General features: G+C 45.2%; 1 protein-coding gene across 7 annotated transcripts in view; it reads right to left on the bottom strand.

Moving 5' to 3' along the window:
* Nucleotides 1-303: 303 nt before the first annotated feature.
* mlst8 (MTOR associated protein, LST8 homolog (S. cerevisiae)) overlaps nt 304-14,433 on the bottom strand; it is a 32,057-nt gene continuing 17,927 nt past the window's right edge. For all 7 annotated transcript variants that reach the window (XM_048552148.1, XM_048552145.2, XM_048552142.2 and 4 more), the window contains 5 exons: nt 13,386-13,461; nt 8,374-8,526; nt 7,398-7,522; nt 2,351-2,514; nt 304-1,434 (listed from right to left, as the gene is read on the bottom strand). In XM_048552148.1, coding sequence (XP_048408105.1) covers nt 1,316-1,434; nt 2,351-2,514; nt 7,398-7,522; nt 8,374-8,526; nt 13,386-13,461 — 637 coding nt within the window. In that variant the 3' untranslated portion in view covers nt 304-1,315. The remainder of the gene's footprint in view (nt 1,435-2,350; nt 2,515-7,397; nt 7,523-8,373; nt 8,527-13,385; nt 13,462-14,433) is intronic.

Raw genomic sequence — 14,433 nt, 5'->3', positions numbered from 1 at the left:
TGAGGCCACTCATTGAAAACTCAGTACTGATAGGGAAGAGATCCTCAGCCTTAATCATAAATGCAGAATGCCAGAAAAATGTGCCCAAAAAAAAGTTAGTCTGAATAACGTATGTGCACTTCCTCAATGCTTTTCCTGATCCTGGGTCCTTCCAGAGTGTTTTGCACCAAAAGGATGTTTGGGTATGGCCACTGTTTTAATATAGGAAAAACAGGCATCAAATCTGCACACACATTTCATACACTGCAAATGCTGCAAAACTGTTAAACCTGTTCTGCCATAAATGCAATCTGACTAGTGGAGTATTTCCAACATTCTCTGTTTTTATTTCAAAATTCCAGTATCTTCAGTATTTTATTTATGTATGTGTGCTGAAACGTTACCTAGTTTTAAAACTATAGTTATTCAGAGATAAAACAGAAATAAGACTTGCACTTATACACTGCCATGTCTCCACAGCGCATTCCAAACATAGCAGCTTAACGATGGAGTCTTATAATACCCCTTCTCCTTTCTCTCAAAAAAGGAAAGCAGCATCCAGTCAGGTGTAGAAATAATTCTTCTTTGTCTATAGGTTTAATGTTTTCATTCAACATCAGGTTAACGATCAGAACATTCAGTGATTGCCTTGTAAACTCATTGTCCATATTGTCTCAATATGCAAAATGTCAGATGATTATGCTGATGGCATCAGATATGCCCGCTTCCTACAAATCAAACAGCTTCCATTGTGGCTCCCACTACAATTGGAGTAAAAGCAAACCTGTTCACACTGGGATTCTAGAATTGTTGACAAGCTTCTCTTCTATCAAAATTACTACATAGAAGGATGTAACAACAGAGAGCTTACACTTTAATACTAAACAGGATATCCTTAATTTATACCTTCAAAAATACTCATATTGTTACCACCAACAATAGACCTGTACTTACCGATACTTCAACCCGCTACTAGAAAGTTCACAATATATATCTTACTATCCAGGTTTGGAAGCGAAAGGTCTAAGTGTTGCTGAACATTTCTTCAGAGTTCAAGTGGATACAGGGTGAAAAGTTCATTCATCTGTCACCGACTTTACTAAAACCTTGCATCAGAACTCATGTCCTTGGGCTATTAATTACTGTCTCACAAGTCATGTGATGGTTGAACCTGCCAAAGATGCATGTATGTACGTTCCAGCATTAAACAGCTCAGATTGATCTCACAGAGACTTCCAAACAACAATTTCGGCTGGGAATTAATTTCAAAAAGAGCTTGGAATGGAAAAGGGAATGGGGCAAAGAGAGGGATGGAGGTGGGATGGGGTGGAAATCTTCAGCCCAGAACACTGTCATTAAAGGCAAGGCACACGACTGCCTTCTGATGGCCACTGTATTCCCGTTTAATTTCACCTGTCTCCACACACCACAGGCGCGCAAGGTTATCTGAAGAGGCTGTGATTGAGAAAAACAACATTACTCTCCAGTACGCAAAGAACACTCATCAGCTGTCAATTTAGTCTTCTGGGTTAAAATCATGTTAACATACTTTATAAAGGCCTTGAGCTCACTGCTCAGTTACCTAAATGGTTTGAGCAAGCCAGTGTACTTTTAAAAGACATAATTTGCATTTATATAGTATCTTTCACAATCCTAAACAGGGTTCCAATATGGTTTAAAGGCAATCTAGTATTTTGAAGTGTAATCATTGTTTGTCTCAATAAATACAGCAGTCAACTTCCTGACAGTGGAAGACTCACAAAGAGAAATGTTTTCCATGACCAGTCAATCTATTTCAGTGATGTTATTTAAGAGGCACATACTCAACAGAACTTTGGAAGAACTTCGCTGCTTGTTCTCAAAATACGTTATAATATCCTGTGTCCATTTGGGGTCAGTTCAGGCTTCACCTTAATGTCTCACCTGAAAGACAGCAGCTCCAACAGTGTGGTCATCTCTCAGTCCTAATCTGGTTTGTCACCTTTGGTTACGGGCTCAAGTCTTAGAGCAGGACTTGACTTTACAACCTTCCAACTCAAGCCACTCAGCAAAGCTTGGTTTGAAAAGCAGATATGCAAGGTCTTCAGGGCACAAACTGAGTGCTATTTCAATCCTATGCGCTCCTTTAAAGTGGTCTGCCATCTGATATTTCCATAATACTAATCTGTGAGAACCCACTTTGACATCATGGTCTACAGCAATGAACCAAGAAGATTCTTTTTAAGAGCTCTCAATCATAAACACTTGCATGAATTCCACTGTAAGTTGGAGTGAGTCATCATCCTTTTTGTAAACCTGATGATAATACTGGAGCAGTTCTAGGCAGAGCTAAAATGGAACTAGTTCCTTTTTTGTACGGCACTCTTCTTACCTGTGACAATATATTGTGAATCCCCAGAGAATGCACAATCCCACATCCAGCCTCGTGATGTCTCTCCTGGATTGTTGCTCTTAATGCTAAGCTCTGTCATCAGTGAAAAGTTTGAAGTCCTCCATATTTTACACGTCTGATCAGCTGAGCAGGTAGCAAGAAGTCTGACAGGAAATAGTAACAGAACTGTAGAATACATATTGACAGGATGATTTCAAGCAGGATTATTAAAAAACACATTGTTAACAATCTGAATTAAAATGGAATCAACTTTTAATATGCAATAACAGGGAGTACAAAAGGATTTGTTCTAAACTATTCAAAGCTTTGTTAGCCTGAGACGTCTCAGTGGCAGCTTGTCTGACATCGTCAGGTGGTTTTAATATCAATGATGTATCCTCTGAAAGGGCAGTACCCAGCACAAGTCAGTTAATTCTGATAAGTTCTCCCTTCAATTGCCTGCACTTGTCCAGATGTCTGAACTCAGGCTATAATAAGGTCAGGAGCTGAGTGGCCCTGGCGGAACCCAAACTGAGCATCACTGAGCAGATGCAGCTTGACAGCACAGTTAATGACTCCTTCTGTCACTTTACCAATGAACGAGAGTAGACTGATGAAGTGACAATCGGTTGAATTGGATTTGTCCTGCTGTGTGTGTACAGGACATACCTGGGCAATTTTCCACATTATTGGGTAGAAGTCAATGTTGTGACTGTACTCAAACAGCTTGGCAAGGAGCGTGTCAAGTTTTGCATCACAAGTCTTCAGTGCCATTGCTGGAATGCTGTCAGGTCTCATAGCCTTCGTAATACCCAGTACCTCCAAATGTTTCTTGATATCAAATGAAGTGAATCAGATTGGCTGAGGACAGACTCCTGTGATGCTGGGAACCACTGGAGGAGGCCGAGATGCATCATCAACTCAGCAATTCCAGTTCAAGATTGTTGTGAATGCTTCTGCTTTATCTTTTATACTGATGTGCTGGCCCTCTCATTATTAATAATGAGAATATTTATGAGCCTCCTCCTCCAATGAATTGTTTAATTGTGCACCACCATTCACAACTGGATGTGACAGGATTGCAGGGCTTGGACCTGATCATGGAATTGCTTAGCTGTCACTTGTTGCTTATGCTGTATGGTACCATATTGTCTAGTTTTGTAGCTTCACTAGGTTGACACACACTTTTCGATATGTCTGATGCTGCTCCTAATCTACCCTCTTGCACTTTTCAATAAACCAGGCTTCATCTCTGTCTTCATGACAAGAGTGGATTGGTTAGATGTACTCAGCTATAATGTTGTAGATCACGCTGAGGTACAATTCTGCCGCTGTAAATGGTACACCACATCTCATGGATACCCAATGGAATTGCTAGGTCTGTTCAAAGTCCATCCCATATAGCACAGTGATAATACCACACAAGACAACAGGCAATACTGTCAAAATGAAGACAGGACTTTGTCTCCTTAAGGACTGGATAGAGGCCACTCTTACTTATACATCTGCAGGAGGCAGATTGATGGGGATGAGACCAACCATGTATTTCCCTCTTGTTGGTTCCCTCACCACCTATCACAGATCCAGTTTAGCAGCAATTTCCTTTAGGACTCAAACAGCTCACTCAGTCGTGGCTCCTCCAAGTCACTTAGTGGTGGGCATTGAAATCCCCCAGCCAAAGTACATTCTGTGCCCTTGCCACCCTCAAAGCTTCCTCCAAGGTTCAACATGGAGGAATATTCGTCAGCTGAGGGGTTAGTACACAGTACTCAGCTGGAAGTGATAATGGGAACTGCAGATGCTGGAGAATCCAAGATAATAAAATGTGAGGCTGGATGAACACAGCAGGCCCAGCAGCATCTCAGGAGCACAAAAGCTGACGTTTCGGGCCTAGACCCTTCATCAGAGAGGGGGATGGGGTGAGGGTTCTGGAATAAATAGGGAGAGAGGGGGAGGCGGACCGAAGATGGAGAGAAAAGAAGATAGGTGGAGAGGAGAGTATAGGTGGGGAGGTAGGGAGGGGATAGGTCAGTCCAGCGAAGATGGACAGGTCAAGGAGGTGGGATGAGGTTAGTAGGTAGGAGATGGAGGTGCGGCTTGGGGTGGGAGGAAGGGATGGGTGAGAGGAGAACAGGTTAGGGAGGCAGAGACAGGTTGGACTGGTTTTGGGATGCAGTGGGTGGAGGGGAAGAGCTGGGCTGGTTGTGTGGTGCAGTGGGGGGAGGGGGCGAACTGGGCTGGTTTTGGGATGCGGTGGGGGAAGGGGAGATTTTAAAGCTGGTGAAGTCCACATTGATACTATTGAGCTGCCCCCGACACTTCCGCCATCTACAATCCGACCCCACCACCCAAGACATTTTTCCATCCCCACCCTTAGCTGCCTTCCGGAGAGACCACTCTCTCCGTGACTCCCTTGTTCGCTCCACACTGCCCTCCAACCCCACCACACCCGGCACCTTCCCCTGCAACCACAGGAAATGCTACACTTGCCCCCACACCTCCTCACTCACCCCTATCCCAGGCCCCAAGATGACTTTCCACATTAAGCAGAGGTTCACCTGCACATCTGACAATGTGGTATACTGCATCCACGGTACCCGGTGTGGCTTCCTCTACATTGGGGAAACCAAGCAGAGGCTTGGGGACCGCTTTGCAGAACACCTCCGCTCGGTTCGCAATAAACAACTGCACCTCCCAGTCGCAAACCATTTCCACTCCCCCTCCCATTCTTTAGATGACATGTCCATCATGGGCCTCCTGCAGTGCCACAATGATGCCACCCGAAGGTTGCAGGAACAGCAACTCATATTCCGCTTGGGAACCCTGCAGCCCAATGGTATCAATGTGGACTTCATCAGCTTCAAAATCTCCCCTTCCCCCACCGCATCCCAAAACCACCCCAGTTCGTCCCCTCCCCCCAATGCACCACACAACCAGCCCAGCTCTTCCCCTCCACCCACTGCATCCCAAAACCAGTCCAACCTGTCTCTGCCTCCCTAACCTGTTCTTCCTCTCACCCCAAGCCGCACCTCCATCTCCTACCTCCTAACCTCATCCCACCTCCTTGCCCTGTCCGTCTTCCCTGGACTGACCTATCCCCTCCCTACCTCCACACCTATACTCTCCTCTCCACCTATCTTCTTTTCTCTCCATCTTCGGTCCGCCTCCCCCTCTCTCCCTATTTATTCCAGAACCCTCACCCCATCCCCCTCTCTGATGAAGGGTCTAGGCCCAAAACGTCAGCTTTTGTGCTCCTGAGATGCTGCTGGGCCTGCTGTGTTCATCCAGCCTCACATTTTATTATCATTAACTCAGCTGGAAGTTTCCTTGTCCATGTCTGACCTGGTGCTATGTAGTCCAGAGTCAATGTTGAGTAATTCCTCCGGCTACTCCCTCCTGATTGCCAAGGTGGCAGCATGGTGGGACACAGTCCTTTTTTATAGCCAAAACAGATATTAAGCACTTTGTTGAAGAAAATTGTTATACATCTTTGTTTTCAGTGCCCAATTAATGTTCTGTATTTCTAACATCTGCATTTTCTTTTTGCTTTTTTTCCCCAATTAATGTTGTATTCTTCTCAGTTGGTGGTTGCAATGACATATCACAATTTAAATGTGAGACAGATCTGTGCTTAGCATATCTCCAGGAACAACTTAAAGAGTATCACACCTAACTAATTACTTAGAATGTAGCAACTGTTATATAGGGAGAGTTAGCAGCCGTATGTGGAAGGCAGGATGATTCAATGAAGATATTTACCCAAATGTTGGATGGATTAGTGATTGTGGCTACAAGGATAGGTTGGAGAAGCTGCAGTTGTTCTCCATTGAGCAGAAGAGATTGAGGCGATGTCATAAGAGGGCTGTGTTAAATTATAATAAAGATAAATTAATGCTGTTGCCGTTAGCTAAAGTCCAAGCACTACGAGGACACAAATCTAAGGTTTTCAGAAAAGAAATACAGGGGAGGCAAGGTAGAATTTTATCTTTAGTGTACCAAATTCTAATCACCCAGAATGACAGTGGTGAAAGTGAAACTGATAAATAATTTCAAAAAGAAGCTGGATAGGCACTTTAGGGAAATAACTTGCAGGACTATGCAGATGGAGAGGCAGCATTGAACTGATTTCTTCTCAGAGAGCCAGCATTGAAGCTGAATGGTCTCTTGGGTGCCATAAATGAATTTTGCTAACCTTTTTTTGGATAATATTGACTAAGGGAGGAAACTATCTCCTCCAAAGAGGTCAAGGAATAACGGAAACACAAGGCTGAACATCAGTGCGACAGCAGAGAATCGCTATTGACTTCCCAGCGCAACATTTGATGGACAAGAGAAATATGCATCAGTGCCATTGTGTACTTGAAGTAGCAAAACTAGGGTAAGTGCTGACAACAAATACTGTAAGATAGAGTCTACTGATTCAGTACAAAGTTTGGAACGGAATTATTTCATCATGTCTAGTTTGTTGCTCGACTTTACATTAAACAAAACAAATGGATGAAAAAAATTGCAAAATTTTCAGACATTTATCACTTTGAAATAGTTGATCTGGTGAAGCGCACTGTTGGCCTATTCAGGGTGTAATTTGTCCCTGCATGGATCTATCGTTCCTATTGCATACATTCAAAGAGGGTAGGGTCATTGTTTGCCTAAACTATGCTCTCTTACAGATTAATCTAAAAACATATGTAAAGCCGCAGTAGACCTTGAGGACCAGAGAACTGCTGTCTCATTAGAGAGATATGACTGGTAGTAATTTAACCTTCGTTACTGTTTGTCAGGTGAGGATCAAGGTCAAGAAGATGGAATTTTCATGGTGACCTTAGCTGGTATGGAAATTAAGCGCATGTTGTTTGCATCATTCTGCATCACAAACCAGTCAACCAGCCAAGTGATACAGTCAGTCATATAGCGGGTCTCAGGAAGCAAAGTATTTTGCAGGAGGTATAAAATGAACTATCATTTCCGAAATACTTCAGACCCACTTACGACACTGAGCAGACAGTTTGATAGCAGATTATGATATCACAGAAATGGAAGAACCTACGTGGAGTCAGGGCTGAATTTGCAGCGTAGAGCATAGCGTTTGTGAGCTGGGATCTTGGTCTTGGGAATGAGCTGAGTGACATCATCACCAATTCCACCTGTTAGATTCCACACGTAGCAATTACCCTGGAGATAAAGAAAGAACAGAGAAATCAATTAATCTGCTAAGATTTTATGGAAAGTATTGACCAAGGGAGGGGATCAACCCCTTCAAACAGAAGAAGCATTAGCAGAAGCATGAGAAGGCTGAACATCAGTGTGACAAACAAAAAAAGCACTACTGACTCCAGACACAAAGTTTGATGGACAAGGAAAAACAGCTCAGTGCCACTGTGCACTGAAATTGCAGTGAAACAAGTGTTCGGCAGGAAGTAAGATTAGGTTGACAGTTGGTTGCATAATCTCCCACCAGCACTCGTTTCATCAATCCCACTGTTTTAACACAGGCCCCACACCTCCCATTCACCAGCACCGGGCTCCTGCTCCCACAGCCCAGTACCAGGTCCCTGCTCCCACAGCCCAGCACCAGGTCCCTTCTCCCACCCAACAGCACTGTTCCGGAAAAACTCATCTGTCATTTCCTAAATTATAGATGAAGTGTCATTTCCTAAATTATAGATGAAGTGACTGACAAGGATCTTTTCCCTGGCATGGAGTTAGTTCATATTTTTATTTTTAAGCATATTTTTAAGGTGAGAGGAGAAAAATTCAAAAAGGACACAAGCAGCAACATTTTTACACAAGAGAGTGAACTGCCAGAAGAAGTGGTGAATGCAGGTAGAGTTACAATTGGATAAGTACATGAATAGGAAAGGTTAGAGAAATAATGGGCCAAATGCAGGCAAGTGGGACTAGTTCGGTTTGGGAACCTGGTTGATTGGACCGAAGAGTCTGTTTCCATGCTGTATGACTCTATGCCTCAGTCTAGTTAGAGCACAAATGAAGATATGTACTGCTCATGGTTCAATGTCACTTACCGAACTATTGATAGCTGCCATGTAACTTGCATCCGGATCAATGTGAACTGCATTGACTGAAACATCTGGCTCGGGAATTAGCTGCTCATTGTGGTCAGTTTTCAGGTCCCAGATGTGAATGGCACCACTCTGATCACCAACAATCAGCTCTGCCTGTAAAACAATAGTGACAATATCCCATGGATAAGATCCACATGGTCCACGGTCCAAGATAACTAAGTGTGGAGCTGGATGAACACAGCTGGCCAAGCTGCATCTCAGGAGCACCAAGACTGACGTTTCGGGCCTAGACCCTACATCAGAGAGGGTTGATGGGGAGAGGGTTCTGAAATAAATAGGGAAAGAGGGGGAGGCAGACCAAAGATGAATAGAGGAGAAGATAGGTGGAGAGGAGAGTATAGGTGGGGAGGTGGAGAGGGGACAGGTCAGTCCTGGGAGGACGGACAGGTCAAGGAGGCAGGCATGAGGTTAGTAGGTGGGAAATGGAAGTGTGGCTTGAGGTGGGAGGAGGGGATAGGTGAGAGGAAGAACAGGTTAGGGAGGTGGGGACAAGCTGGGCTGGTTATGGGATGCATTTGGGGGAGGGGACGAGCTGGGCTGGTTTTGGGATGCAGTGGGGGAAGGGGAGATTTTGAAGCTGATGAAGTCCACATTGATACCATTGGGCTGCAGGGTTCCCGAGTGGAATATGAGTTGCTGTTCCTGCAACCTTTGGGTGGCATCATTGTGGCACTGCAGGAGGCCCAGGATAGACATGTCGTCTAAGGAATGGGAGGGGGAGGGGGAGTGGAAATGGTTTGCGACTGGGAGGTGCAGTTGTTTATTGCAAACCGAGCGGAGGTGTTCCGCAAAGTGGTCCCCAAGCCTCTGCTTGGTTTCCCCAATGTAGAGGAAGTCACAATGGGTACTGTGGATACAGTATACGACACTGAACATCTGCTTAATATGGAAAGTCATCTTGGAGCCTGGGATGGGGGTGAGGGAGGAGGTGTGGGGGTAAGTGTAGCACATCCTGCGGTTGCAGGGGAAGGTGCCAGGTCTGGTGGGGTTGGAGGGGAGTGGAGCAGACAAGGGAGTCATGGAGAGAATGGTCTCTCCGGAAGGCAGACAAGGGTGGGGATGGAAAAATGTCTTGGGTGGTGGGGTCGGATTGTAGATGGCGGAAGTGTCGGAGGATGATGCGTTGTATCCGGATGTCACCTATCTGGACTCCATTTTCTCCCCCTTCGTCCAGGAACTCCCCACCTACGTCCGTGACACCATCCTCACCTTCCACCTCCTCCAGAACTTCCAATTCCCTGGTCCTCAACACCTTATTTTCACCATGGACGTCCAGTCCCTATACACCTACATTCCTCATGCAGATGGCCTCAAGGCCCTCCGCTTCGTCTTGTCCCGCAGGCCCGACCAGTCCCCCTCCACCGACACCCTCATCCGCCTAGCCAAACTCGTCCTCACCCTCAACAACTTCTCTTTCGATTCCTCCCACTTCCTACAAAGGGCGTGGCCATGGGCACCCGCATGGGCCCCAGCTATGCCTGCCTCTTTGTAGGTTACGTGGAGCAGTCCCTCTTCCGCACCTACACTGGCCCCAAATCCCACCTCTTCCTCCGTTACATTGATGACTGTATCGGTGCCGCCTCTTGCTCCCAAGAGGAGCTCAAACAGTTCATCCACTTCACCAACACCTTCCACCCCAACCTCAAGTTCACCTGGGCCATCTACAACACATCCCTCACCTTCCTGGACCTCTCTGTCTCCATCTCAGGTAACCAGCTAGAAACTGATGTCCATTTCAAGCCCACTGACTCCCGCAGCTATCTAGAATACATCTCCTCCCACCCACCCTCCTGCAAAAATTCCATCCCCTATTCCCAATTCCTTCGCCTCCGCTGCATCTGCTCCCAGGATGAGGCATTCCACTCCCGCACATCCCAGATGTCCGCCTTCTTCAAGGACCGCACGCCAACCCCCCACAGCAGTGGTCGAGAACGCCCTTGACCGTGTCTCCCGCACTTCCTGCAACACACCCCCACACCCTGCCCCTACAATAACCGCCCTAAGAGAATCCCCCTCGTTCTCACATACCATCCCACCAACCTCCGGATATAACGCATCATCCACCAACACTTCCGCCATCTACAATCCGACCCCACCACCCAAGACATTTTTCCATCCCCACCCTTAGCTGCCTTCCGGAGAGACCACTCTCTCCGTGACTCCCTTGTCCGTTCCACACTGCCCTCCAACCCCACCACACCCGGCACCTTCCCCTACAACCGCAGGAAATGCTACACTTGCCCCCACACCTCTTCTCTCACCCCCATCCCAGGCCCCAAGATGACTTTCCACATTAAGCAGAGGTTCACCTGCACATCTGCCAATGTGGTATACTGTATCCATTGTACCTGGTGTGGCTTCCTCTACATTGGGGAAACCAAGCGGAGGCTTGGGGACCGCTTTGCAGAACACCTCCGCTCAGTTCGCAATAAATAACTGCACCTCCCAGTCGCAAACCACTTTAACTCCCCCTCCCACTCCTTAGACGACATGTCTATCCTGGGCCTCTCGCAGTGCCACAATGATGCCACCCAAAGGTTGCAGGAACAGCAACTCATATTCCGTTTGGGAACCCTGCAGCCCAATGGTGTCAAAGTGGACTTCACAAGCTTCAAAATCTCCCCTTCACCCACTATATCCCTAAACCAACCCAGTTCGTCCCCTCCCCCACTGCATCCCAAAACCAGCCCAGCTCGTCCCCTCGCCCCACTGCTGTCTTCCTCTCACCTATCCCCACCTCCCACCTCAAGCCACACCTCCATTTCCCACCTACTAACCTCATCCCACCTCCTTGACCTGTCCGTCCTCCCCAGACTGACATAACCCCTCCCCACCTATACTGTCCTCTCCACCTATCTTCTCCTCTATCTATCTTCGGTCCGCCTCCCCCTCTCTGCCTATTTATTTCAGAATCCTCTCCCCATCCCCCTCTCTGATGAAGGGTCTAGACACGAAACATCAGCTTTTGAGCTCCTGAAATGCTGCTTGGCCTGCTGTGTTCATCCAGCTTCGCACTTTGTTATCTTGGATTCTCCAGCATCTGCAGTTCCTATTATCTCTGGTCCACGGTCCAAAAAGGTTTTACATTCCATGTGAGGATGAGCTCATGAACACACCTGGAGCCGATACTGTTAACATTGTTGAGCCGAATGACCCATAATTTCTGCAATGACATTCAGACATTACTAGTAATTAAAGACTTCATTGATAAGCAATTCAGTGGTTGTTCTCCTTAAAGTAGAGAAATATAATGAGAGGAGTTCAAAATTCTGAGGTCATTTTAATAGACTAGATCAGAAAATATGGTTTAAATGTCTTTGGCAAAAGTATCAGGGAAGATGATGGGAATTTTCTTTTATACAGCATGTTATGGTGATTTGGAATGCACTATCTAAAAAGATGGAAGAAGCAAATTCAATAATGTTTTTCAAAAAGGAATTTGATTTATACTTTCAAAGAAAATTTAGCATAGCTATACGGATGGAGTGGAGCTGGTTCGAGAACTCTTTCAAAGAGCTAGCATAGGAGAATGACTTCCCAATGTGCTGTGAGAGTTGATCATTAATCCAGTCTCTAAAAGAATAATCTATTATTGCCATATGCCATAATATGGAGACGTAATTCATAGTCGAGGCATCCATCAGCATTGAATTTCAGACCTTCAGCTGCCCCGCTATACCCTAACTATTACTAACTGGTCATCATATGATTTCAGCATTGCTACCTTCTTCAACCGGTTTCAAAACTCAAACCTCTCTGACTTCTGTCTCTGGCAAGGATTTTCTTTCCTTGGTAGGCCCTGAAGTCCCAGCACATACTCAGAACAGCAGTGTGACAGGATATATTTACCCTCTGTCGTTTTGTTTTACATATTAAAGGGCTTGACCATATGGATGTCAAAAGTGCACCCATAGGATTGCAGAGGACGAAAAATTGGCCATGGGACAGGGAACGGTGCAAATCCATGCTATAAAACCCATGACAACGATAAAGGATAAATTTACAGCAGCAGGGAGAAAGAGTCCCATCCTGAAAAGGTGTGCTTTAACATATTCTAAGCAGTCAGGGCTCAGAGAAATCAGGGGAGTCAGTAGGTGCAGGAAAGTGTTGGGGTAAGGCTCAGGAAAATTAGAGTCATTGGGGTTTGAAAGAGCCCTGAAAGTCACTAATTTGTCCAGAGCAGCTGGGAGGGGGTGATTGAAGTCCAGATTATTTGCAGCAGCTAAGAAAGACTGGAGCTCGGAGAAACCCAGCGACAGTGCTAGCTTACAGAAAATAGCAGTGTGAAGAAAAGCTGGAATTGGATCTTTAAGTAGCTGGAGTGTAGTTTCAAGAATCCAGGGAGAGAATGTCAGGAGAGGGGTTTAAGGTGCCGGGATGTGAACTATCATTGAGGCTGTCTGTAAAGAAGTGACTTCAAAGGGAATTCAAGGCTGATTTTTCGGAAGTGAAGAATTGAAATCCCTTGTAAAGAGAAGCACAGTGTCATTGACATTTGGGAGGACGACAGAGTAAACTGGGATGTGTCTTGAAAGGTCTGCATCTTTGATGTGCTCGATGGGTATTCAAACACAGTTTGTACAAAATCCAGCACTGAAAATCTTTGATGTAACACCGTAACTATTATTATCCTATCTAAATTCTTTATTTTCACAACAGAAACATTCAATGCTTTAGCTGATTTTGTAGGTTAGGAGCTACTCAGACAAGGCATTTTAAGTCAGACTGGATCTGATCACCAGCCCAATTAGTACCAGCAAATTACAAAGAGACTTTGCAGAGTGCAGCAGTGCCACACACTGGCAGGAAATGCATACTGTGGCTAAACTGAAAGATAAGATTTCCAGCTTCAACTCTTTGCATGTCTCCATTACAAACCACACACAGCTTCTCAGGGTGGGTTGACATACAAAGTCTGTCTGCAGTTTTGGGGGTGCAGTGTTGCCCCTTACCTGATTGGGATGCAGGCAGACACAATTAATAGGAGCATTGACCTGGAAGATTCTCTGACACTGCAGGTTACGTGACCTGTTGAGAGAGAAAGTTTCAGATGAAGAAAAATTTGAATTTACCTAACATCTTTAATATAATAAAACTTCCTAGGACACTTTGGAACAGCAGTATAAAATGAAACAGAAGGTTGTGTACACAGTCCAAACCATTACGGAAGCCCCAGACATGGATGACAGTTACGCTTTTTGTTGCCATGGAAAGGCTGCCAACATCATCACAGACCCATCCCACCCTGGTAGTGCTCTCCTACAATCCCTTCCATCAGGCAGAATGTACAGGAAGCTTGAACTCATGCACCAACAGGTTCAAACAACAGCTTTTTCCCAGCCATTATTAGACTGATGAATGGATTCTCTAACTTCAAATAATGTTGATCTTGTTAATGTTGTTCTTGCTTTGCGCACCTCCTGTGCAGTGTAACTTCTATGCCTCACTCTGTCTAAGCACCGTATAATCTGCCTGCACTACCTGTAAACAAAGCTCTTCACTGCACTAAAGTACATATGACTACAATAAATCAAATCATCAAATTGAAATCATCAACTATGATGTTGAGACATATACGGAGTCATACGGCAGCAAATAAAAAGTTTAATGAAAGAGGTAGATTTTAAGGAGTGCAAAGGACCAAAGTGAGGCAAACAAGTTTAGAGGGGGATTTCAAAGCTCAGGGCTCAGACAACTGAAGGTACATGGTGGGATGATTTTTTTTATTTATTCACTCAGATATATGATGGCCTGTGTCTAGGCAGTATTTATTGCCCATCCCAAACTACCCTGGAGATGCACAAGAAGGTAAGAATTACAGAAACCTTGGTATGCTGTGGAGCTGGAGGAAGTTACATAAATAAGGAGTGTAGAGACCATGAAAGGTTGCATGCACTTGAAAAATCATGGTGAATAGATTTGGAGATTCAAGATTGAAATAAAAATAGATTCAATGGTTTGATTCCAAAGATAAGCAATGTCATCAGATTTGTCTTCTGC

The sequence above is a fragment of the Stegostoma tigrinum genome, chromosome 23 (assembly GCF_030684315.1).
Source record: "Stegostoma tigrinum isolate sSteTig4 chromosome 23, sSteTig4.hap1, whole genome shotgun sequence".
Lineage (NCBI taxonomy): Eukaryota > Metazoa > Chordata > Chondrichthyes > Orectolobiformes > Stegostomatidae > Stegostoma > Stegostoma tigrinum.
The sequence above is the reverse complement of the archived record's forward strand: the minus strand, read 5'-3'. Positions and strand labels throughout refer to the sequence as shown.